This window comes from Sander lucioperca, chromosome 2 (genome assembly GCF_008315115.2).
Source record: "Sander lucioperca isolate FBNREF2018 chromosome 2, SLUC_FBN_1.2, whole genome shotgun sequence".
Lineage (NCBI taxonomy): Eukaryota > Metazoa > Chordata > Actinopteri > Perciformes > Percidae > Sander > Sander lucioperca.
Genome location: NC_050174.1, coordinates 1,854,059 through 1,878,049, shown reverse-complemented (window position 1 = coordinate 1,878,049; position 23,991 = coordinate 1,854,059). Strand labels below are relative to the sequence as shown.

The 23,991-nt window shown below is 42.7% G+C and overlaps 1 protein-coding gene across 2 annotated transcripts in view; it reads left to right on the top strand.

Moving 5' to 3' along the window:
- The window catches only part of LOC116063262 (zinc finger protein GLIS1), a 78,196-nt gene that overhangs the window by 26,525 nt on the left and 27,680 nt on the right, over positions 1-23,991 (top strand). For both annotated transcript variants that reach the window (XM_036008505.1, XM_031318145.2), the window contains exons 3-5: positions 1,353-1,545; positions 2,829-4,380; positions 22,918-23,079. In XM_036008505.1, coding sequence (XP_035864398.1) covers positions 1,353-1,545; positions 2,829-4,380; positions 22,918-23,079 — 1,907 coding nt within the window. The remainder of the gene's footprint in view (positions 1-1,352; positions 1,546-2,828; positions 4,381-22,917; positions 23,080-23,991) is intronic.

Here is a 23,991-nt window from a genome sequence, read left to right as displayed (position 1 = left end):
TTTTTGGGGGCTTTTCCCTTTTTTACATGGAGACAGTGGATAGGCATGAAAGGGGGAGAGAGATGGGGGATGACACGCCGCAAAGGGCAGCAGGTTGGATTCGAACCCGCAGGACTCAGCCAACATGGGGCGAGCGCTCTTACTGGGTGAGCTAGAGGCCGCCCCCTAACCCCTTATTTTTGCTGAATATTTCTCTCACTACTTTCATTTTTTATTTTTATTTTTACCCCTTACATCTTTTTCATTCCCTTCCAATACCTTTTTATGTTTTCTCTCGCATACAGAGTGCTTGTGTGACTTTATTAATAAGAGCGCATGGTGTGTGATAACATTATCAATAACATCATAAGGAGAAAATTGAATTTGAGAAATTGAGTTAGGAAAGTTGGAACAGGGGACGCGTGGTCACCTACACATGATTGTGTGGGGATATCGGCTTACCCTTCACAAATGTTTCCTCATACATTGAGGTCTTCCTTTGTTCACGTTCATCGCACTCTTTCCTATTTTTATTGTTTTTTGTTCCCATTCATGAAATCGTTATTTCTTCTCAAATAGTTGGAATGATAAAAAGAAACTTATGAAAATTCTTAAAAATGTACAGATATATCACACATCCATTTGTTATAAATGATTGCTTCACCCAGTTTTTTGTTTTTGTTGCATGAATCTCTGAAGAAGCCTTATGAGAGGCAAAACATCTTTAGGAATCTAAATCAAGTCCATTTGCTCTGACTTAGCACTTCCAGATGAAATCCCTGAGTACTTACATCATACTTTATACAATGTATAATTTACCAAATAAATAAATAAAATGACAAATGAATTAAATCAATTAATGAGGTCAACATTTTCACAAAAGGATTGATGCACAGAATTAGAACAACTGGTGGTAAATTTAAAGGGACAGCATGTCATTTAAATTCTTGATTGCACTTTTATTGGCTGGATATTCCGGACAAATTCATTTCAGTTTGTTTATTTTCCCAAAATGGACGCATCTCCATTTGGAATACAATTCCTCAATTACTCCAGCAATAATATTTTGCAATAATTCTTTCCGACGTTATTCTTACTGTCACCAGTTGGGCTTTGCCAAAGAGCTCTCCATATATCACTAGATACCACAGTTGTGGCAGCCAACAATTAATCCTCAAGAGAATACTCATAATCTAATAGGATTTCAACATGTCACTGATGGCATGGATCCCACTATAAACTGAGTATTCTTCCAGAGCAGTCAGTAAATCACTGGGTCCACTCTGCTTAGCCAGTTGACACTGGGTCACTGCTAAGCTTCACAATCAGAGGTTTTAGCCAGTTTAGTGATATTTCTTCTGCTCTATTTTCAGTGAATGGTGCCTACTGCTCAGAGAAGGATTTAGACATTGAGCTAGGGGACGCTGAGGGCACCCTGATGCGATGTGGGCAGAGCCTGCCACTGCTGGTGGGGGGTCATTTAGGGGGGCTTTATTCCCAGAGCCTCCACTGCGACAGACCTACACCCGACCTCATTCTGCAGGACGGCCCTCACCACGACACAAGGTAAACTGTCACTATCATTATAATAATTTTGTTCCTGTTCCAGTTTTGAATGTTTCCTGTTGGGTATAGTATTACTAACAATATGCAGGTATAGTGTGTTTTTCATTATCTTTGCTATTGTGAACCAGCTGTACACATATGTAGTTGGAAATCTTTACCCAGTCTCATAAAACACACCGATTTGGTCCAAAGTACAACATTTATGTTGCACTAATGTGATTCTTCTGTTGTGTAATCTTTGACTACTGTTGGTCAAGTCAGAAAGAATATCCAGTATAGTTCTCTGTTGTCGGGTCTGTCCCTTCTTTTCCCTTCTCATCCGACCAAAGTGCTTCTGGACAGCCATTCACTTCTCTCATATTGTCTCTCAATATTTTCACTATAGCCAAACAGGAAATGGTGCTCCTGAATAGAAGGAGAGGGGAGGGGGGTTAAGTCTTTATTAGCTACAACGATGACAAAGTCTGCCAGTGGCTTTCTCCAATCCTAGCTAGCGTTAGCTCTGTTTTTCCCCCAGCATGCTCAGGGGAAGGGACAAAGACGATTCCTTCATGAGACAGCCCGGAGAAAAGAGAGCTCTTCTCACATCACTCAGGGGCTTTGGACAAAATCCATAATGAGCCAACTGACAGGAATGATTATGTAGGAGATCACAGCAACGCATGGAGAAATCTGACCTGGGTTCCCCATTCAGCAGGGCAAAGATTCCCACCATAATACACAGTATTGTAAACGGTGACCCTTCATAGGCTGCAATTATGCCACCAAAACAGGTGACTCCCTATTTATCCCCAATGTAGGGTTGGGTTTAACCCCTTTGTGTCATCAAAGCCTGTCAGATGGACACACTAGCCAGTGGCCTCTCAGTCTCAGTAGCCATCCATCCCTCCCCCTCTCCCTATTCTTAGTCATAAATGCCCATTCATATCCTCTCACTACCAGGAGATCCAGTTTCATTTATTCATAAAAACACTCTGGATCATCAGCAGTGGATACTACCTGGTGATCAACATCACCTTATCTCACTGAATCCTACACCATGTTAATGTATGTTTCACAACTTACAATGAATGAGTCTTGGTTGAAATATAAATTTAGGTTAGCGGGACTCATTTAGGATGACATTGTTTTTATGTAAACTGAGAGATTGGAGGAGGGGTAAACAAGCAGGAGGCTAAACTCTGACAGTGCTGCTGGTGGGAAGGATAAACCAGCCAGTATCTGTCATCAACCAGTGAGCTAATAGCGCTCATATTCCTCTTTGTGTGTTTTTCTCCTCACAGGTCCTCCTCTGCCTTCCAGAGGACCCTGCCGGGGGCCTCACCCAGCCTGGGCTGCGGCAGTGCCAACGGGGCTCGCTCCTCTCTCCCTTACCCAATCAAACAGGAGAGCTCAATGGGCTACAAGATCACCAACACAGCGTCCGGGGGCCACAGCACGTCTCACACCGGGTTTCAGAACTGTAGGGCAGGCCAAGTCTTAGGGATGACGAGGGACGAGATAGTTGGAGCGCCTCATGTTTGCAACAGCAGTAGTGGCGTATGCACATTGAGCGGTGTAGGTAGTGCTGTGTCGGGGGACACAGTGCAACCGTTTAATAATGAAGATGGCTCCTCCCCGCTGGCTTTGTCCCCAACTGGCTCCCGTCATTCAGCGCGGCTGCTCAGTGCTAGCAGTCTGAGGAGACGCTGCCTGTCCCTGGCCTCACAGTCCACCGCCGCTGGCAGCGTTGCTGCCACAGGTTCCCCATCGGCTACTAGCGCTGCTTCCGAGGAGATCAATATCACCGCCATCATCTGCTCCTCCTCCCAGATGTCGATGGTTGCCTGCGTCAACGGTTTCCGCACTAACCTCTCGCCCAGCCACGCCAGCAGTGCCGGCTTCTCATCCTCTTCCTCCTCCTCTTCTACATCCCCACCCTCTAACTCCTGCTCACGGGAAGCCCCCCAGAGGCCCCCACCTCACGGCAGCCCCCAGCAGGCCACTCTACAGGAGAGCTGTCAGCTATCCTCACCTGCCACCTGCCTGCTGTCCCTTTCCTCCTCCTCCTCCTCCTCCTCATCCTCCTCTTCAGTGTCATCAGTGGAGCCGGAGCAGGGCCAAGGACAGAGCCAGGGGCTGTGTGAGGTGCAGGGCTCCATGCTGCAGGGGCGTGGGGCTGGAGGAACAGCCGGGGGAGGTGTGGGAGGAGGAGGAGGCTCGGACGGGTTGGGGCTACTGATGAGCGGAGCCCTGATGTCTGGGATGCTGCATTCAGGGCCTGAAGCCGGGGCAATCCTGGATGGGGGCCAAAGATCAGGGGCTGCCCTCAAACAGGAGCCCCTGGATGATTTTTCTCCCAGCGAAGACGAACTCTTTCAGCACCACTATCATCATCACCAGCACTTGAGTGGTCGTAGTGGGCACCTTTGTCAGCCCCACCACCCCTCTCGGCCTGCTATGCCTCCGCCCTACCACCTGCACCAATACGTGGGGCCCAGTCCTGGGGGCCTGCTGCACCACCAAAACCAGCAAACAGCACCAACCTCTTCCCTGGGACTCAAACAAACCTCTGGAGGCCCTCCTGGGTCTCACTCAGCCCCAGAGCGGGAAGAAGTCGGAGGAGGAGCACTAGTCGATAAGCAGGTGTGTCGCTGGATTGACTGCAGTGCTGCGTACGAGCAGCAGGAGGAGCTTGTGAGGCACATTGAGAAGGTCCACATCGACCAGCGCAAAGGTGAGGACTTCACCTGTTTCTGGGCCGGCTGCATTCGCCGCTACAAGCCTTTCAACGCCCGCTACAAGCTGCTCATTCACATGAGAGTCCACTCCGGAGAGAAACCTAACAAGTGTATGGTGAGTCATCATAATTCTGTCAAATTATCCAACCAACACTTGCCAGAGCCCCAAAAACCAGTGTCATAAACACATACAGCCAACCAGTATTGTTCAAAATAGCCTCATAGTCAGCTGTCTTACTTTTACTAATCTTTGCTTGTTTTGGAAAATATTAGGTTGTATTTATTGGTTTAATATGAGTCTAGTTTGTGCCATAATTGCAACCATCTGTTGAATTAAACACAAGCACATATTACAGTACCTCAAGATGGTTTTTCCCTCAAGAAGATACACGTCCATTGTGTCCAAAAACAAGACTGGACTTGCTTCACTGCTGATTACTTTTTACAACAGAAACCTTTATTTTGTTTTGGTTGAGAAACAGTTATGATTGTAATTCCTGTAATTTTAGTGGAAGGTTAAAAAAGTGGAGATGTGAGCTGCTGTAAGAGCAGCACTACCTCGTCAGTATAAATGGATTTGTGGTTGTATTCTTTACAGGTAAGGCTCCAATTCCACAAGTCAACACACTAATCAATGTCAAGCTGTCACTCCCCCGCGTCCCTTAGCAAATGGAAAAAGCCCTCCAACCTTAAGAATGATTTAGTCCAAATACACAATTAGGCCACAATTTGTGTAGGGCGAAGCCATGTTTATTTTCACGAGCACTCTGTTTTTTGAGACGGGATTCAGATCATGAAAAGCCAACACATATGGTTAACATAACCAAACAATGCCTACACTTGATCCTTTTAAATGGGAGCTTTAAATGTTTAGCTGTCCCACAAGTATTAAGTGAGTTGGCTTCATATCCAAGCCAAACATGAGGAGAAATGTAGTAGTCTGGAGAAGGGAGCCACAGAGGGATAGTCGATAACATTTGCTAGTCTTGCTCCATTCACGACTTCACCCAAAGCCCCTGTCAGAAGTGGTCCTCTTCAAGTTCAGGAACACATCCAAATCCTAATTATTGAAAAACTGAGTGTGCAATATTGCTACAACACCTGTTTTATTTTTAGTTTTTAGGCTCTTTAGTTTTTAAAGAAAAAAATACAGGTCTTGTTTATTTTTCTAAGTAACAGTGGCTTGTAAAATTAGCTGAGGTGAGGGTCTGTTAATAGAAAGTTGTATTTGGCAGTTTTCTGTGGAGCTGTATTAGTAATTCATGTTGATTTTGAGTAATTCTGATACTTGTTAGTGCACATATGAGCTGAACGCTGATTGAAGCCAAAAAGACACAAACTTTGCTGCTGTTCTCCCTGCTTTGCGTCACTCAAGGGTATTAGTGTTTCTGCTTCCTTGGCTCAGCGTGAACAAAAAATTTGGAAGTACATTTCCCAACTGTTAATTCTACATTACGAGTGTGTTGTGTTAAAGGCTTTCATGCGTCTTTTTTTTCCCGTCGTCGTCTTGATGCTCTTTGGAGCGCTGTGCAGGGGCTGTACTCACATTTGGGTCACACACAGAAAATAGACACTGAGTGAATGTTTGTATGTGTATACGTTAAAGGTGTAAGCTTGAATGTGTCACTGTGAAGGTTTGTGTATGTGTGTGTTTTCGGAGATGTATGCCATATGTGAGCACTGCAACAATTCGGCTCAGTGTGGACGAGCCACTGGATTCTGTCTGCGGACATGAGGCACTATGAAACTCTGCTACACAACCTAACCTTCCGATCACCCTCATTTCAAGCATACACACACACACACACACACACACACACACACACACACACACACACACACACACACACACACACACGCACACGCGCGCGCACACACACACACACACACACACACACACACACATAGTCACAGCCATGCAGTAATGTGAAAATGGGGATATTGTTTCCATTCACTCTCACAATAGGAAGTATTGATTCCGTGTACAGTATGTTGGGTTGTAACACTTCTGCTTTACTTACAGAACATAAACAGAAATGTGAAATGTTTTCAAGCTTGAATCAACACATCTAATCAGCAGCGATGGAATGTATGTTGATCTAGGACTTCAGCAGATAAACTTGGAGGGCCAGAGAAAATAAACACGCTCTCTGTGTGTATTTGTAGCAGTGTTTGTGTTTGTATATAGCCTATACGGATTTAAGTAAGCACTATATACTTATAGGAAACCTAGTGGCTCTGTGCATTCGAAAGGGCTTGCATGCTCATGTATTTTAGTTGTGTCCATCCCAAATCCTTATTTTTTTTGTCTGAGCTTGTGTGCTTTTTGGCCACAAGCACTGATGCCTCTTGTGTTTGTTGTGCTCATGCAATAGACAAAGGTATTCAAGAATTTGAGCAATTCGTATAGAGGAAGCATATGAGACATTCTGTTTTAGGACCAAATGCTGTAGAAAAACCAGAGCTAATCCCTTTATTATCTTTCCAGCAGCAGATTCCAGCGGGCGCTCATGAAACGGAGCTCTCCTCACATCCAAACATAACACATCTCTCTCTCCTCTTTCTCCCTCTCCCTCTCTCTCTCTCTATATACATATACTATATCTCTTTTTCTTCACACAGCTGCACAGCATTTGCTTCATGCTGCGTCTTGGCAGGAAAAAGTCATTATCACAAGTTGTACCCCGACCCCTGCATCAGCCTGTCACAGTCTGTACCTGGCTAATATTTTAAGAAATTCTGCATTTAAAAAAAGTCAGTTCCTTCCATATGTAGATGGCTGAGTTTGTGGCTCTTAAAAAGTTCTGCTACCTTTTAGAAAATATGTTTGGTTCCCTCTTCCCCCGCCAATTAAAGCTAGCCCTGGGCTGTTGTGTAGGGCAGGCAAGCACTGAGGATACACGGGCGAAAAGGAAACAACATAATCTCTCTGCAATATCCTGTTGTGTTTCATGCCTAATTCACTTGTTGTTTTAGTTTATTACATTTTTTTACTGTGTCTGCATAAATATTAAAAATATATCCAGCAAGAGTAGCCCTGACATGGTCCCAGACTTTTATATTGTTCTGCTTTGTCAGAGGCCGGCCCCGCGGATTTGAAGTGTCTGAACACTGGTCTGTGAGCTATGAAGGTCAGAAAATATCCTCCTAAACCATGAAGCTCTCTGTGTGGAATGGACAGAGTGTTCCATGGCAGAGTGACTTCAGGCAGCAGTACAGCTTTGTGCACTTTATTTGGTTTCTTTGGCATAGGGTTTTTGGTCACATTTTTTTGGAACTATTTAATACAATAGTATGCTGTTAATGTTATTAGAGGAGGCTATGTTGTTGTGGGATAAAGGGTTCAAGGCATGAAACCTGATTCAGTGGTTTCGCTGCTGTATTTACATGCATAATTTAAAAGTAAGAATCTTTTGGAGAAAAAGCATTTTTAATTAAGAATTATGTACTGTGAATGACAAAGGTAGTGTTGTTAAGACAGTTTTGGCTTAATTTAAAATTGTATTCTTGCACCTGGCTGAAAAGAAATGCATATTAGGTTTAATGTAATTAAAGTAAGGTGATCAAGAGGTGAACATTATGCAGCATGTCGATGTTAATTTACAGTATAATTTTCTTTTGTTATTTGATTATAGTTCCTAATTCCTTCTCCCAGGGTTCATACCATTAATGTGAAATAATTGACAAATTATTTAAAAGCAAAAGAAAATTCCTCCATAAAAGGGTAGATTTACATACTTTAGTCTTACTCATATGTACAGAGAGCCACCCACCCATTTCACAATGATAAAACACAGCCAGCATTAGCTGCTTAATGGGAACCTGTCCAAACACACATACACGTGAACGCACGCACACTCACACACACGCACGCACACACGCACGCACGCACGCACATACACATGCATGCACACACACACACACACACACACACACACACACACACACACACACACACACACACACACACACACACACACACACACACACACACAGACAAACAGACAAACACCAAAACACTCACAGACACACTCAGTCAAACCACTTGTTGAAGGAAAGTTGGATGTTAAGGCCTGCTGGAAAAAAGCGTAGATCATGGAATTTCCTCTTTTTTCACTGGTGTGAAACCAGCAAACATATGTATTTAGATTTACTGGACAGATTTTTGGAGGAGAGTGGCAAAAGCCCTCGGCAGCAGACGTTTAGACATAGAGCGCGGGCCGGTGCCAAGATGGCGTGTGTTTTCAGGGGTAAATGGAGTCTTTTGTGAGCAATCAGCTCAGACCAGGAGATGAAACAGGGAGTGCCATTAGCTAATTAAAACTGAGGTTCAGCACATGACCCGACTTTTCCTCTGAATGCCGCCTGAAACTGGAGCCGTCTGGGCACTGGGTGTGGGTGGCGAGTGACGTTGATATTAATGTGTTTGTACCCGTATGAGCCATTGACACACTGGCCTGTCTGGACAACTTACAGGCCACAATCTCAGAGTCTAGCTTCTGAACCACGATGCCCAACATAACCTGTAGTGAAGATGTATTGAGCTTGGTTTGCTATAGAAGATCCCAAAGAAATTCTAAAGAGCCTACTTAAAGAGGCTCAGACATACACACATATAATTGTTATTTCTGTAAAATGTTGGTATTTCAGGAACTAGGGAAACTAAATGCTAAAGATTGTTCTCAGTCCTTAAAGTAGCATGTAAAAACATATATATATATATATATATATATATATATATATATATATATATGTATCAGGCTGTACATACACATATTCACGCCAGTGTACTGTGAGAGGAGAGGTCTGTTTATGGCTCATTGAAAGTAATCAGAGACAATAGGCGAGAAAGGGCATGTCAGAAGTAACTGCATGCTTCGGAAACAGAGCTCCTAAACGCGATTTAGTTGGCACAAATTCAAAGAGCTTATCAGGTCCAAATAAAGACCTGTCAGAGATCAACTTATAGCACTTTATATGAAGGTCCTGTGCCTCTGCTATGCATTAAATCATTTTCAGAATGAACTTTGTCAGTCATTCCCCAGACAAATGAGTTCATCAGGTTGCTAGATAGTGTTATTTCTTTCTACAAACCCATAACCCCATCCTCTGGTTATCCTCTGTCTTCCTGTCAGGTGTGCTGTGCCGCTTGGCAGTCCGGTCGTCATGCTAATAGTAACACAACACTGTCCACATGTGATATTTGTATGATGAAACTGCTGGCGGAGGGGCTCTGCGACTGATGGTTTGGCATACGAATGCAAGCCCTGGATAGATGGATCTTGCTTGTTTTCCTTGTTGAGTTGGCCAGGCCAACTTCTTGTCAGGCCGAAAAAAGTTTTCCAGTCAATCTTTTGCAGTAATTTAGTCAAGTGCTCTCCAACACCACTCCCCACCCCTCTCTCTCTTTCTCTCCCACTATCTATCATTTAGATCTGAATTTAGGACCGCTCTGATAGACTCAACACTTACTGCTCCTACTGCACCCTCTGAATCTTTTTAGCTAGACACTGACACACTCTGTTTCAAGTGAATGCTGATGTAACGGTCAGTTTTTTTTGTCATTGTCATTGCATATAGAATTCTGACAGAATTATTCCATGATGCTTGTAGAACGTATGTTTAATATTTTAGCTATTCATTGACGTATGAAGTATCCTTGTGATGTACATATTAACCTTGTGATGTGTCAGGATATAGTTAAATAATTCAAATCTAATCAAAATATGATTAAAATTAAGTGAAATAAAATAAAACAATATTGTTTCATCAGCTTCATTTAAACTATAAATTCTGGTAAAATTATTTTCATGTCTGTTGTTGACATGAAGAGTCATGTCATCATTAAAAAGAATGACTTTTTTAACAGGGAAAGTGAGTATTTATCCTCACAATCAAAATATTGGTCTGAAAGGCAAAAGTAAAAGAAAAGTTAAAAGGAAAAACAAAACAAAAAAAACTGTAAACCTTGTGCTTTGATAGGTTAAAAAAATATGTAATATATATATTTATTTAGAACGCTAACACTGAATGTTAGCACGGTGCAAAAATGTAATTATTTTTTTGGATTTTAAGATTTAAAACCTTAAATGTTTTATATTTTTAACTCAGTGTTAAAGTTTCAGTTGCTCTCTCTTCCTCAGTCTGTCAGTATGTTTCATTGGACAAGTGACAAAATTAGGATTTGCGCATGAGATCTTTTTCGGCATATGCACTGGGTGATTGTTGCTTTTAGAAATACAGCATAATATTGGTATAACATGCACAATATACGCAGTGGAGCATTTCTTGAAAATATTGTACACTGCTACAATGAACTCAAGTTATAACAGGTCTATAGCTACCTTGCCTTCAGCCTTTAACCAGGTATCAAAGCATGCAGGATTTACTACATGTGATACACTCTAATTGCATTTGTCTGGAATGCAGTATTTTGAGTTGTCCTATTTCCTTAACATTTAATCACGCTCTGGTATCGGAAACCTGAAGACCCAGGGCTGGGGCTGGTTATACGCTGCACCGAGATTGTGTCATAATTGTGTCCCATCCAAAACCTTAATCAGTTTAACCTCTCTACTGAGCCAGATCAGTTTACTAATACATCGGATTGAAGACGCCGGGGTGGGTCTCCGTCATGTTCAGGGGGCTGCTGCAGGGATGCAAACCCAGTTTATGCAGCACAGAGAGGGAGGATGGATGGAGAAGAGCCGTGGGATCCTCTTCTTAGGTCATGGGCCTTTTCAAAGATTATTTTTTGGGCTTTTTAGGCTTTTATTTGTATATGACAGCTTAGAGTTGAAAGGGGAGAGAGAGGGGGAATGACATGCAGCTAAGGGCCGCAGGGCGGAGTCGAACCCGTGGCCGCTGCGTTGAGGAGTAAACCTCTATATATGGGTGCCCGCTCTACCTGGTGAGCTACCCAGGTCATGGGCCTTTTTAGACTCCCTTCTAAACCAAGTTTTCCCTGGTTTAGTGCTCAATAGTATTGCTCTTTGGCTGTATGTCGTCATGGATCATGTACATTGTGGAGGTGTGCTTAACTGTTTCTTTGCTACAGTCAAACAGATAATTATAGCCAAAGTATATTTGTGGCATTTTACGGGGCAAATACATAACAGGTCCTTTCTCCTCTGAGGCTACCATCCTCTCCCACTCCTCCCATTCACACACTGGCCTCGTTTTGTGCCCAGGCACAATTTGTGCCACAGCAGCCACTCCGCAAACATATCCACCGAACTGGTCAGTTGGTGGTGTGTGTGCTGTGTGTGTTGAACAGAGGTAAATCTCTTAGAGCATCCAGATGTTTGTTTTTGTTTTTTGCTGACTTGTCAGTGTGACAGAGAGCACTGCATAGAAGCGAGTCCAGTGCAACATCTATCCCCAGCCGGCTTTACATCGCCCACCAAACAAGCAAACAAGAAGGACATTTATACACACCGAGACCACTTCTGCCTCAGGGCCACGCCACAACCCAAGATGACAGTATCCCTCCACCCAGCCAGACCCACGCTGCACCACACCAGACTAGGCTAGACCGGCAGCTAATATATACGAGTTGCTACCGTGCAAAATAAACCCTAAGAGAAGTATGGATAAATTATGTAGCGAAAGACGTGTTTACGTTTAGGGTGTCAAGTTTAAATTATGCACTGCGGTGTTCTGTGGTTAGTGTGCCGGGTTTAATTTGAATGTTTGAGAAAAGAAGTGAAGTGTGCAAGAAACGGAGCCAGACAGGCAATTCAGCTCCACTGATGTCATACCAAAAAAATGACATTTTTGCCCAGAATTCATCATAAGGCATTATGCATGACAAGTGATTTGGTATGCACTGAATGCGGACTTGAGAGCATTTTTTAAGCGTTAGCACAGTCACTGCACACACAACTCAAGTGTTTGTTACAATTTGGCATAGCTTTCCAAGCTGAGACCTGTGTGTGTTTACACTGTCAAGACCTTCAGTGTGTTTTCAAATGCCCAACAGAGGGTGAGAAAGTGAAGAGAGATCCAAATGGAAAGATCCAAGTAGAATATTGAGGCGTGGATTGTGGCGTTAAATGGCACATATATCAAAACAGTCAGTCTTTACCAAAACCACATCTACTATAATGATTGATAATGAGAGAATGGGGGGGGGGATTAAAGAGAGACAGAGGCACAGGACTAAAGATCTTTCACAGTGGGACATATAAGGACACGATACACAGAATGATCCAATTACCCTATTTTATAATTGTGTGACCCAGCAGAACTGGCACTACAAAGACTGATATTTAAGTTGGGATTTACCTCTCCCCCGAAGAGGTTTACACCCCAATGATCTCTAACTATCTCCAGAAAGAAGCCCTTTCGCTTTCTGTTCGCTTTTAAAAACATCTGTTTCACATTCAGTCTTTTCAGCTTTGGAATTGGTTTAACATTGATGTAAAAAGGTTTATGCGGGGTTAACAACCAGATTGGTTCAGTTATTCGTGCCGAATTACAGTAGAAGTCAGAAGCCTTTAAGTCAGAGCATATCCTTTTGTTTTTCCTCTGTTCTTCCAGTTTCTCATAACAGCGATCTTTTTATACTGTGTCACGCAGCAGCTGTCATTTAGATCACATTGCATTTTTGTCAGGGGCAAAACAAACAAAACATCAGTATAACCAGTATGCCAATTTTTTCGGAAAGGAATTAAGCCAAGAAATATAGATCAGGTCATGCATGATTTAAAGTACAGCCAGGAAATGCATATTGTATATGGAGGAAATGGTGTCTTGTAATGTGCCTGCATTCTAAATGGCAAATTATGTGGGAGTACCAGGCTGGGACTTTGACATGCAGCATACACATAAACATATGTCTGATGAGAGATTTGAAGGAAACATTACATAAATATGAAAAAGTTTACCAAAGAATACCAGTGAATAGTGGGACCTCAGGATTTTTGCCGTTGGCGGGTTGCTTGAGTCTATCGTAATTGCACAGGAATGGGGAGTAGTTTTGTACTCAAACAAATGTGTTTTCCTATAGGACAGTGGGCACAGGCGTGTTAGTGTGGACTGAATTATTGAATATAAATAGAGAACCATATACTGAAATGTGGTCAATTGATTTATTGAAATGTGAATGAAAGGTGATGTGCGCGCTGAGAACGCTTGAGGCGTGATTTGACTTGTCACACTCAATATCCAGCACAGTCTGATATATTGCAACCAGCCACATCCACATAACTGGAATCTGGACTCTGAAACCCGCAGAGAGCAGAAAAGAACACAACCTTGGCATGCTGAGGAGTGAACAAATCTAGGGGCACCGTTGCACCACATTTCTTGGGCAGCTGCTTTTTTACCCAGAAGGCTTTGTGGTCTGGTCCCCCTCCAGAGGGTTGCACAAACACACTCTCTTCCCCTACACCCTGCCTGATTCCTTATGCTGGTGTTGATCACAATGCCATGTTGACCTATTGTTTAATTTTGCCGGCATGTTTTCTGTCTGAATACTATAGTGCTTCTGGCATCAAGGTATTTGGCTTGGCAACTCACTGGGCTTCTGCAGTGTTTATTTGTTATCACGTCAGAGTTATAGAGTTGCCCAGTGTATGCTACAGTAGGTCTTTAGACAGCTGTGTCAACTCTTGCCTTGTGTGGACAATGAATGGTTTGCCAAAAAGGGAGAAGGGCTTTTATTTCTTTACCTAACACGACTCTATGACAAAGGATCACTGTGGTATTCATTATGTCAGGTTGTTGTCACACAAGAATGTTCTAAAAGGATCATAGAATAATTATGTCACAAGAATTTGAAGTCAGTAGGCAAGCTTGAAAAATACATCCACCTTATCATCTGAAATCACAAAATGGGAATGCAACAGTGTCCCTGTTTGCATTTAATTGAAAATAAAAGGGTGTACATTATTATGAAATATTCTCTGATCACAGCAGAAAAAAAATAAATTAAAAAAAATAATCCTAAAACACTTTCACGCCATTAGATAACAGCTACTGGAAATACACTTTGGTTTTCTGGATTGATACTGTTGTTCAGTGATGTGTTTTTTTTTAATTCATGGATGGTTAATGAGGTGAGCAAGAGCATCTTTCTAGACCTGTGGCAATGTCCAAAGAGGCCAATTTCTTCATTGCCAGCAGCCTCAATAGACCAAAAATTAAATGCAATCACAAGACATTGTCACAATTGGCATTTTGAGTCAGTAATGTGACACATTTTCTTCTAGTTTGGATAAGTTTCACTCTGGGAAACTAAGGACATTACAGTAGAAATAGACAAGGCAGGTTAAAGTAAAGAGCCTTTTCCTTTCTTGGGATTTAGAGCTGACAGCATGAACGTATGCCCAGTACAGCTTCCATCAAATGTTATAGTCGAATAAATGCCTGAATACAAAAGTTACAATGCTAGACAGGTTGAGAGGCAAAGAAGGAGAAAATGATGGACGTTAGTGATGATCCATTAAAAAGATCACTTTAGAGCACAGTCCAATTATCATGTTGGACTGTACGGTATTTGTCTAATAGTCTAACAAAAGAGCAATAAAGTGAATCAATTAATTATAACGTTATTGCCATTACTGCCTGTTGCTGAATTGGTGTCTATCATCCCCCAATAGTTCCGATATGAAATGGAGTCGTGGAGCACGTTGAGGTATATAACACCCCATTGAAGGGCTGGAGCAAGAGGAGCTTATTGGCAGAAGGGGGTAAAAGAGAGAAGAGAGAGACAGAGAGAGAAAGCGAGTGTGAGAATAGAGGCAGGTGTGAGTGAAAGGTGCTGGACAGATTGAAGCCCGGGTGTCAGAGGACGCCGTAGCTCATGGGCCCGTCAAACAGGATCCTGCATTGACTGCCAGTAACATCAGTCCAGGCGCCGGCTCGGAACACAGATCATGTTTAGGATTTTCATTGCGTAACCCCCAGTCTGTCTTTTTCATGGCGGGTTCGGATTTCTTGAATGGGTTTATAATTAATGCCTTGATGGTTACTAATGGCTGTGGCACTGGACCCTTTGTATTGCATTCTAATTAGCCATTATAAATGGTTAGGATTGGTTTGTGAGAATAAACACTTTCATGAGACAAAGGTGTGTGGCTCTTTTAGAAGCCTTTCCCTGAATGGGCGGTCACAGAATCATGTAAGATAAGACAAGATATACTTTAATGTCCCTGTAGGGAAATGTGTTCCTTGTGTGTCTCCTCACTAAAGTGAACACCCCAAATCCCTCTCATATCCAGTGGTTATTTAGCCAATATTAAACCCTTACTGTACAAAAAAAATTCTCATCTTTCAATCTTCAAGTGTTTGCTCTGTTTTGCAAAAGGAATTAAGAAATGCCCCTTTCAGATTTGCAACCAATATAATAACAATTAAGGCTCTGGAAAGAAAAGTGTTGACACAATGACCACAGTCTTACTATGTCAGACCCAAAACCATTTCCATAACACTGCCAATACGACTATTGTCACATTCACAAAAAGGCTGCAACAGCACAAGGTTAAAGGTGCTGTAGGTAGGATTGCGAAGATCCAGGACTTAGCCAACATTTTTTAACATCAACAACTTCTCAGTCCCTCCCCCCTTTCTGCTAAAGCCCAAAACAGTCTCCTACGCCACTCCCCCCACAAGGGAGAATGAATGCGTGTGCATGAGCAGTGATTGACACGCAGTTAGACACCCCCCCCCCCCCTGGTCCTGATTGGTGCATCTGAACAGGGAGCGATGGATTTTTACAAATCACACTACAGGCTGTAGGTGGTACCAGAGGAGCCAGATTTTTTTTAAATTACCTGCTTCATGTAGTTCTACTTGAACATAGGGTCAGTTTCAGCAAATATGACAGAAAGTTAGTTTTATAAGTCTTACCTACTGCACCTTTAAATTCAAAGAAAGAAACACTGTAGTAAATGTGTGATTTAATAATAATTCCCTCTGCTCAAGGAAATAAAATCACTTGAATAAACCATGATATTGTGTCAATAAGCCAATTCTTTTTAATTTTGAGAGTTTTCTCGTTGCAAATGACCAATAAAGTTTGGTTGTTTTATTCCACTCACAGTGCAGGGCTAAAGAGGTAAAAAAAAAACTTGCAAAATCATATTAATCATCAGCCAAGTCCCAACTACTTACAATATTAAGACTTTTTTATTTTATAGATATTTTATGTTTTCCAGTTTTTCCTAAATGTTTTATATACATACATACCTGTGAGCAAGTAGGAATTAAATAACTCATAACCTTCCTGGGTGCAACAGTATAGGTCTGTATAAAGTAGGCAGCAAAATTCCAAATTACCTAATTAATCATAAAATTGATTTCTAAATTCATCTCAGGGCAGCTCCTGCTGTGTACCAGGGGCCAAATATCTTGTAAACACTACAGTCCTGTCATGTTTGAATAGAGCCACTATGGAGACCCATAATATGTGCAAATGTCAAATAAATCTATACTGATAGTTGTCAGATAGATGAAGCCAGCAATGCAACACATTCCATGTCTGAAAAGGGCTTAAAAGCCTCAATTGTGCAAACTGCTGTTGTAGTTCTGGTTTTGTTGCGTCCAAATAGTGTCCTCTCTCACTCAGAAGCATTGATATGGAGGTGATCAGAAACGTGATCAATTGTTTGTTAGAAGTAGAGTCAAAGGGAGCTGTACAGCTGACCTGTGTTCATGTAGTTGAGTGGAAAGTATGTGTGTGAAAATAATTTCTTGACATCCCAAGCCTTTGCCCAGAAGGAAAATGTAAAATGTTAAGGGAACAGAGGAATTAAGCTGAAAGTTGGTTCAGTTCTCTGCTAACACTAGACGATAACACACAAGATATATCCTTTACCCTGTCAGTCCGCTTCATCTCTTTGAGAACGTGACCCTGTTTTCCTTTTTCCCTCAACCTGGTGAACCGGTAAACCCCAGGCTGCCCGCTTTAAGAGGAAATCACATCTTAGCTCTCTAATCTGATGCAGGGCTGCAGAGCTGGTAGACATTTGAATGAAGGCCTCTGAATCACAGTAGGTTAAGTGCTTCCATGAAGCCTCACCATATTGTTGTGCAGCCAGGCTCACACTGTGCCAGGCCTCCTCCACAGGAACAGGGGTTCAGATCCATCACTGCACTTCCTCCTCAATCTCCAGCAAACAGTCTGTCAGAGGAACAAAACAGCTGGGCAGGCTCATTATGTGAGCAGGCTCATTTAGTCATCATACCAATGCTTCCTGTTGTGCCATCCACATAGTTTTTAATCTGGCCCCCAAACTATTCAGGCCTGAGTGCAAAATGGCTGTTAAGAACAATTTCTTTAGTCATTTACATGACTACTTCCTCCCACCAATTTATCGGCTGAGCTCTTGCTCTGCCCGCTTGTTCATTCGCATCTGGACAACACTCCCTCGCTTTTAGTCATTTGCTGTGTGTGCTCATATCTCACCATTCATAAATCAAGAGTTTTCAAAAATGCAGGAGGCAGGGGAGAAAAGATGATTCAAGGACAAACAGCAATTAATATCTCTCCTGCTCTGAGACAAAGGAAAAAAGTTTGCCCCTATCTTTTGATTCAAATTGAAGCCCTATTCGCAACAGATGAGGCTGGCTGCTAGAAGGGTCCTGCTTTGCAGTGGAAATGATATGTGTAAACTATGTAATGCGAATGTTTTAGCCAAGCTGTGTTCAATTTTGTATCCTGACGAAGTGCATGAGAAACCTGCCTCTCTTTAGCTGTCTCGTTGAATCATATGGATATAATTTCATCCATTTACGTTTTTCTGCTCTTTGCTGTGGTTGCCACAGGGCATTTGGAAGCAGGCAGATTAAATGCACATGTTCCTCCCATCTGCAGCCAGGGCATTCTGCTCCGCAGCCTTCCCTCCGAACAGATCCTGAAGTGTTGGTGGTTTTCCTCGTTGGTCAGGGCAGAGAAAGACACCTTGTGATAAACCAACTTATTCCCTCAAACCCCTTTTTTCATACTTATAAAGTTATACAGGCTGCTTTCGACTCTACAACGTTTTTTTTGGCAGAGTTTTCCACCAATACTCTTTACTCTTCATCGTGTCTCTCAGGCTTGGCAGTAAAGGAGCCTGGATGTATTAAGTAAAACTAATCACAGTGGAGAATTTGTGGAGGCTTTTAGGATCTGAGAACCTTTTTCTTTTATTGGGGGGGGGGTCTCTGAACATGAGTAATCGTGAATGTCAAACAGTTGAATCCCATCTCCCCATCATTAGTCAGTGGCCTGATCTACAATTACTGCCCAAGGCCAGAGAAATATATTAGTGCTGAAGGAGATCCCCTCGCATATATAGCAACCCTAGAAAAGCTTGACTGTTGGGGGAGAAAATCCTGGATTTTATCTTGGCGAGAAAATGACTCCTGTAGGTGATGATCTTGGATGCAAAGACCGTAGTTATATATATATATTTTTCCAAAGAGAAGAACCTCCACCTTACCTATGATCATCTCCTCTCTCTGCATTTCTCTTCCTATGTCATTCATGAAAGCTTTTAATCAGATTTCTGGCATACATGTCAGCAGCCATATTTCCTCCCGACACCCCTCCATAACGGCTGGTTTGTTTCCATCATCCACAGCTCCTGCCGGTTGCTAATGAGCCGCCGCATTTGAGGAGAGGCGTACACTGCTGCCTTTTAGCCCCGACACTGTTTGGCCTTTTCCCTGCCAGTCAGGAGTCATTTCCCATGAAGGCCTCAGGCCCGCCGCACCTCCACTAGCCTGCATGCTGGGCCCATAATCTGTCTGTTGTGATCAGCTGCCTGTCCACCCTTTCAACCCGCTCTCGCCCCCTTCAGCCATGTCAAGACCCCGCTGTCATCCCGAATGTTTACCGAGCTACTGAACCCCCTACTCAAGAGTGAGACGGTGTCAAACAGGACTCAAATCCCTCCACGCTGCCAGTGCCGCTCCACTCGTGCAGTGATCTGCCGGTTTACCTTAGACGGAGCTTTCAGAGAGGAAAACTAAACATGTTTAAAGCAATTAATGTCATTAGCGCTGTCTAAACTGTTTTCAAAGATAATATCAAAGGTAAAATCAGTCCTGTGTCAGAAGCCTCAGCCACCACAACTTTATGTTTATACCACTTTAACCTATGTGTTCATTTCTTTCTAAACCGTTTATATTAGGCAACTCCTCATCGATGATATAGGGGAACCTACTGACATATATCCTTTTTTAACATGCAGATATTATTTTTAGACACTTTTAGGTCAACCAGTTGGCATCAAACCCATAACATGGGATGTATAATTGCCATGTGTCAACTTTACCAAAATAAGACAACATACTGCCCACATCAAAACTGTTAAAACACTTTTCTTCAATAACAGGAGCAATGCTGAATTTAACTACACAGCACTGCATGCATCAAATTCAAAACCTAAGTAGGTTTTTGACAGTCCATGAACTCACTGAAAGAAGTCATTTTAGCTATCAGATTGGCCACGCTAAAACATCTTACTGGAGCATAAAATCTTTCATGCAGGGTTCTGGGTAATGTCCATGTCTAGGGGTGGCAGTGCCTATTGGTTTCCCAGCAGGCAGGAAAACCTCATACTCAGCCGTCTCCCTGCTAGTCCAGCTTCCAGAGTAATAATACGCTCTACACGATTAACACGGTTTCCTCCACGGACCCGTTACTATAATTTAGCCTCAAATTTGTATTGCGGAAAAGAAAGCAATGAAAGAGTGATTATTCCCTTATACATAAATACACACATTTAGTACGTCAATAATAGCTGTGTTTGTTTTCCAAACTCAAATTCTCGGCGCCGCATTTCAGCAGTCAGCATGGACCGCGTCTGCCATGACTGGTATGGCAGTGTAGATGTTCCTCTGCACTGAGATTTTTATTAAACTTTCCCACCCTCACTGCATCTCTCGTTTCCATCCGAAACATTTGATTGGCACGACTTTAGAATGATGTGTTTCCGCTGTACATCATGTGCAATGTGAACTCCTAAAGACATTTTTCCGCGATTGTATGCTGAAGCCGGGAACGAATGTGTGTTTGTGCGTGCGTGTGTGTGCGTGTGTGTGCATGTGTGTGTGTGTGTGTGTGTGTGTGTGTGTTGATGAATCCAGGGTGAAATATTTTATTCATACTACATTCCGGTCCTGTCCTGTGCCTCACTGTTACTTTTGCGTTGCTGTCTGGTCATGTTGAATGTCCTAACTTTCTTTATGCATTTCTCTTCTCAGCTTTAGGCACACCACACACAGCACACAGGTCCAAACATAGCTGATTAGATCTTGTCTTGTAGTAGGGCTGTGTATTGACCCTACTTTTAATTAATTAATAGACATGTGTCTTTACCACTCACTGAGTATCAAAAACTGTCACATTTCTTTTTTCAAATCATAACTTTTCTCATTTTAAATTGTATCTAGGGGATCTAGGATCTTATATGGATGATGATGATGATGATGATGCTTTTACTGATGCTTTTAAGAAGTTTGGCTTATAAACTCAAGCAATGTATTGGCATTAGCCAAAATACCCAAAATCTCAAACTTTGTTCTCTCTCTGAGGTATTATTAAGCCCCCATCCTATATTGTTGGTGGACATATGCTTGCCCAGTTTTGTTTTCAGTAAAATCAACTTCACAAGCTCAGTTTTAATTGTTAGTTTGTAGCTTGTTGTAAGAAAAAAAATGGGGAAAAAAAGCATCTGTCTGATCATGTTAAAATTATGCTTTTGTTTCCAAACTCATCGGCTCAGAGGTCTGACAAACTGCAGGAGCTGTGCGTTTGTGTCGCCATAATCGTGCAGATTAAGACTCTCTTACTGAGCCACACAGGCACATACACCCACAGATCAGCCTAGTCACCCAACACGGCTCTACCATGACTGGCTTAGGTTTCGCCTATATTAAATGGAGCCTCTGTGAATAGAAGGCCCTGCCTGTACTGTGTGAGTGAATGAAGGAGACCAGGGATGAGTATTGAGCGTAGATGAAGCTGAAGGCCCATTAGAAGAATGGTGTCACTCTCTCCTTAGCCGTAACCCGACCTGTTGTCAGCAGGCTTTACTAAAGGTCAGGCTACAATGGACAATAGAGACCACAGCACCTCCGCAACAGTTTGTCAATGAAGTTGTATTTTCACTGAGGTCAGATTAGCCCTTTGCAAGAAGTTGGTTGTAGGTAAGATTTGTGAGTGAGGAAGTTGTTTTTTTAGAAGATATTATACTTAAAAGATATTTTACTTGCTCGCAGTAGCTGCACCATGTTTTTTATCAGACTCAATGCCTTCCTGGCTCCCGGTTTCTTTCATATTTAGGTTCTTGACATATAATGAATGAAGCCATCATTTTTTAATACGTCATCGGCCTAATTTGTCTAATCTTCGCAGTTATTCAGATGCAAACAAGAATGCACAAAATAGACTTTTAGTTCCTCTGGTTCCATAGTTCCTGGAACATTTTGGTCAAAGAGGGCTAATACTTTTTCTACACCAGTTTTTGCAGTCTATTACTCTTCATGGAGCGACCTCCTTTTCCATCTTCCCCACCATCTTTTGTCTCTGTACTCTTTTGTCTCCACCTGTCCTGTGCCTTATGTACCAGTCGTACACGCCATGCATCTCAAGTCCTTATAGGGTGACTGGCAAGTGTACAGAAGAAAGATCCTAACATGAGCACTTCCTATTGTTACCTGTGACAGTCTCAATATGTTGATGCTACTGAACACTTACATGAGATTAATCCTAAATAGATATAAGTAGCATTGAGCTATGCTACCCATACTACTGTACACTCTACACTTTGTGACTCTTTACACAGCAGCCAATGTAGGGGGTCTTGACATGGACCGCCTAATCAACCAGTCAGCCTTGTTTTTTGCTTAAGAGCAGGAGTGGATATGCGAGAAGCCTCATGAATCATTCACGTGTTAACAAATCTGTGGTGTTCATTGGCTGAGTGGTTTGGATCAAATGGGCCAAGCTGGGTCGGATATGAGTCTGTTTACAGTCACTGTCACTTGTCAGTCTAAGGCACTATACACTTCAGAACACTTATCCCATGCTATGCATTACAGCCCATTAACCGCCGCTGTATCAATTTAGACGCAGCGGCAGCCTTAAGGCAGGTGCACTGTCACGCATGCCGCTGTCTTTCAAGTGGACATGGTTTTCAACAAAGGTACCCTGGATTGGCAGCGTAATTCAAGAGCCATGGAAAAAAAAGGCTCACGATTATACCACCCATGTTTTTAAGCATCTCTCACTTTTCTATAGCTGGTGAATATGTGGTGTAGAGTGAACTCCTCCAGCTGTGCGAGTGATCAAGGGAGTAGGGGAAAGAGTGGGACAGCTTCTTTCTGAGTCACAAATGTACCCGTATACAGAGCCCACACTGTACCAGACTATGTCAGCTTTACACTGATTGATTTATTTTTTTCTGTGTGTGTGTGTGTGTGTGTGTGTGTGTGTGTGTGTGTGTGTGTGCGTGTGTGCGTGTGTGCGTGTGTGCGTGTGTGTGTGTGTGTGTGTGTATGTGTGGGCATTTGTTTATTTCCTTGTGTGGTCCTGTGCATACCTGCCTGACTGTGGTTATCTTTGTGCGTGTGTGTGTGTATTTGTGTGTGTGTGTGTGTGTGTGTGTGTGTGTGTGTGTGTGTGTGTGTGTCTTGTGCTGTCTTCCCTCCCCCGTAGTTCGAGAGTTGTAACAAAGCGTTTTCACGTCTGGAGAACCTGAAGATCCACCTGAGGAGCCACACAGGAGAGAAGCCGTACCTGTGCCAGCACCCAGGCTGCCAGAAAGCTTTTAGCAACTCCAGCGACCGCGCCAAGCATCAGCGCACTCACCTGGACACGGTCAGAAACTAAGTCTCTGCTCTGTCTCACCTCCCAATGCTTCACCATAGTAGATTAATGTTTAACCTGTCTCGGGCCAACAGTTAAAATAGTCTGGGTGGTCGCTGTGTTGCAGAAGGCATGGCTGCATGAAATTATGAACTATAAATGTTTGCATGTGTCGGATACAAGCTGCATTTAGTTTCTACCAAATCCATTCAGGTATTAGATTATATGCCAAATTAAAATATGAGTTGTCAAAGAACTAGCAAGCAGCATGTGTGTGTGTGTGTGTGTGTGTGTGTGTGTCTGGTGTGCGCTCACACTGTTTCCCTCCTTCACTTTTACACCAACATTAAAAACTGCACTGCTGTCCAAGTCTCCATGCCTATTTCCACATCTTGACAGTGTTAGACTTTAATTTGCTGTCAGTCAGTGAGCAGTGTGGCATTCTCACTCTCTCTACGCTGGCAGTGACGCGCCACAGATCATTAAATGATCAGTTCCATTAGGCTGAGTCGCAGCTCAGGCCATAACAGACTTGGATTGGAGCTGCAAGCTCACACAGAGCTTTGCCTGTTTGTCTGACCTGTATAAATGGAGGGAAAGGTTGAGTCAGCCATCACTGCCACTCGTCATGTCTCAGTAACCCCACTAATACCTCATTTTATCAGCATCCGCATGGCAACACAGCGAGGGAGTAAATAACTTGTTTTGCTCAAATTATGTACTTAAGTACCATTAAGGTATTTGTTCGTTCTCACACGTTCAGGGAGCTTTACAGTTTTCTCCTCTACACTTTAAAGTAATTTCTTCTATTAACAACTAATTCAATTCAATATCTACATGTTTGAGAAATTCTTAGTTGAAAATAATCTTTGAGCAGTCCCTAAAAGGTACGCATGTACCAGCTTCAGGTCAACCAGCCAAAGC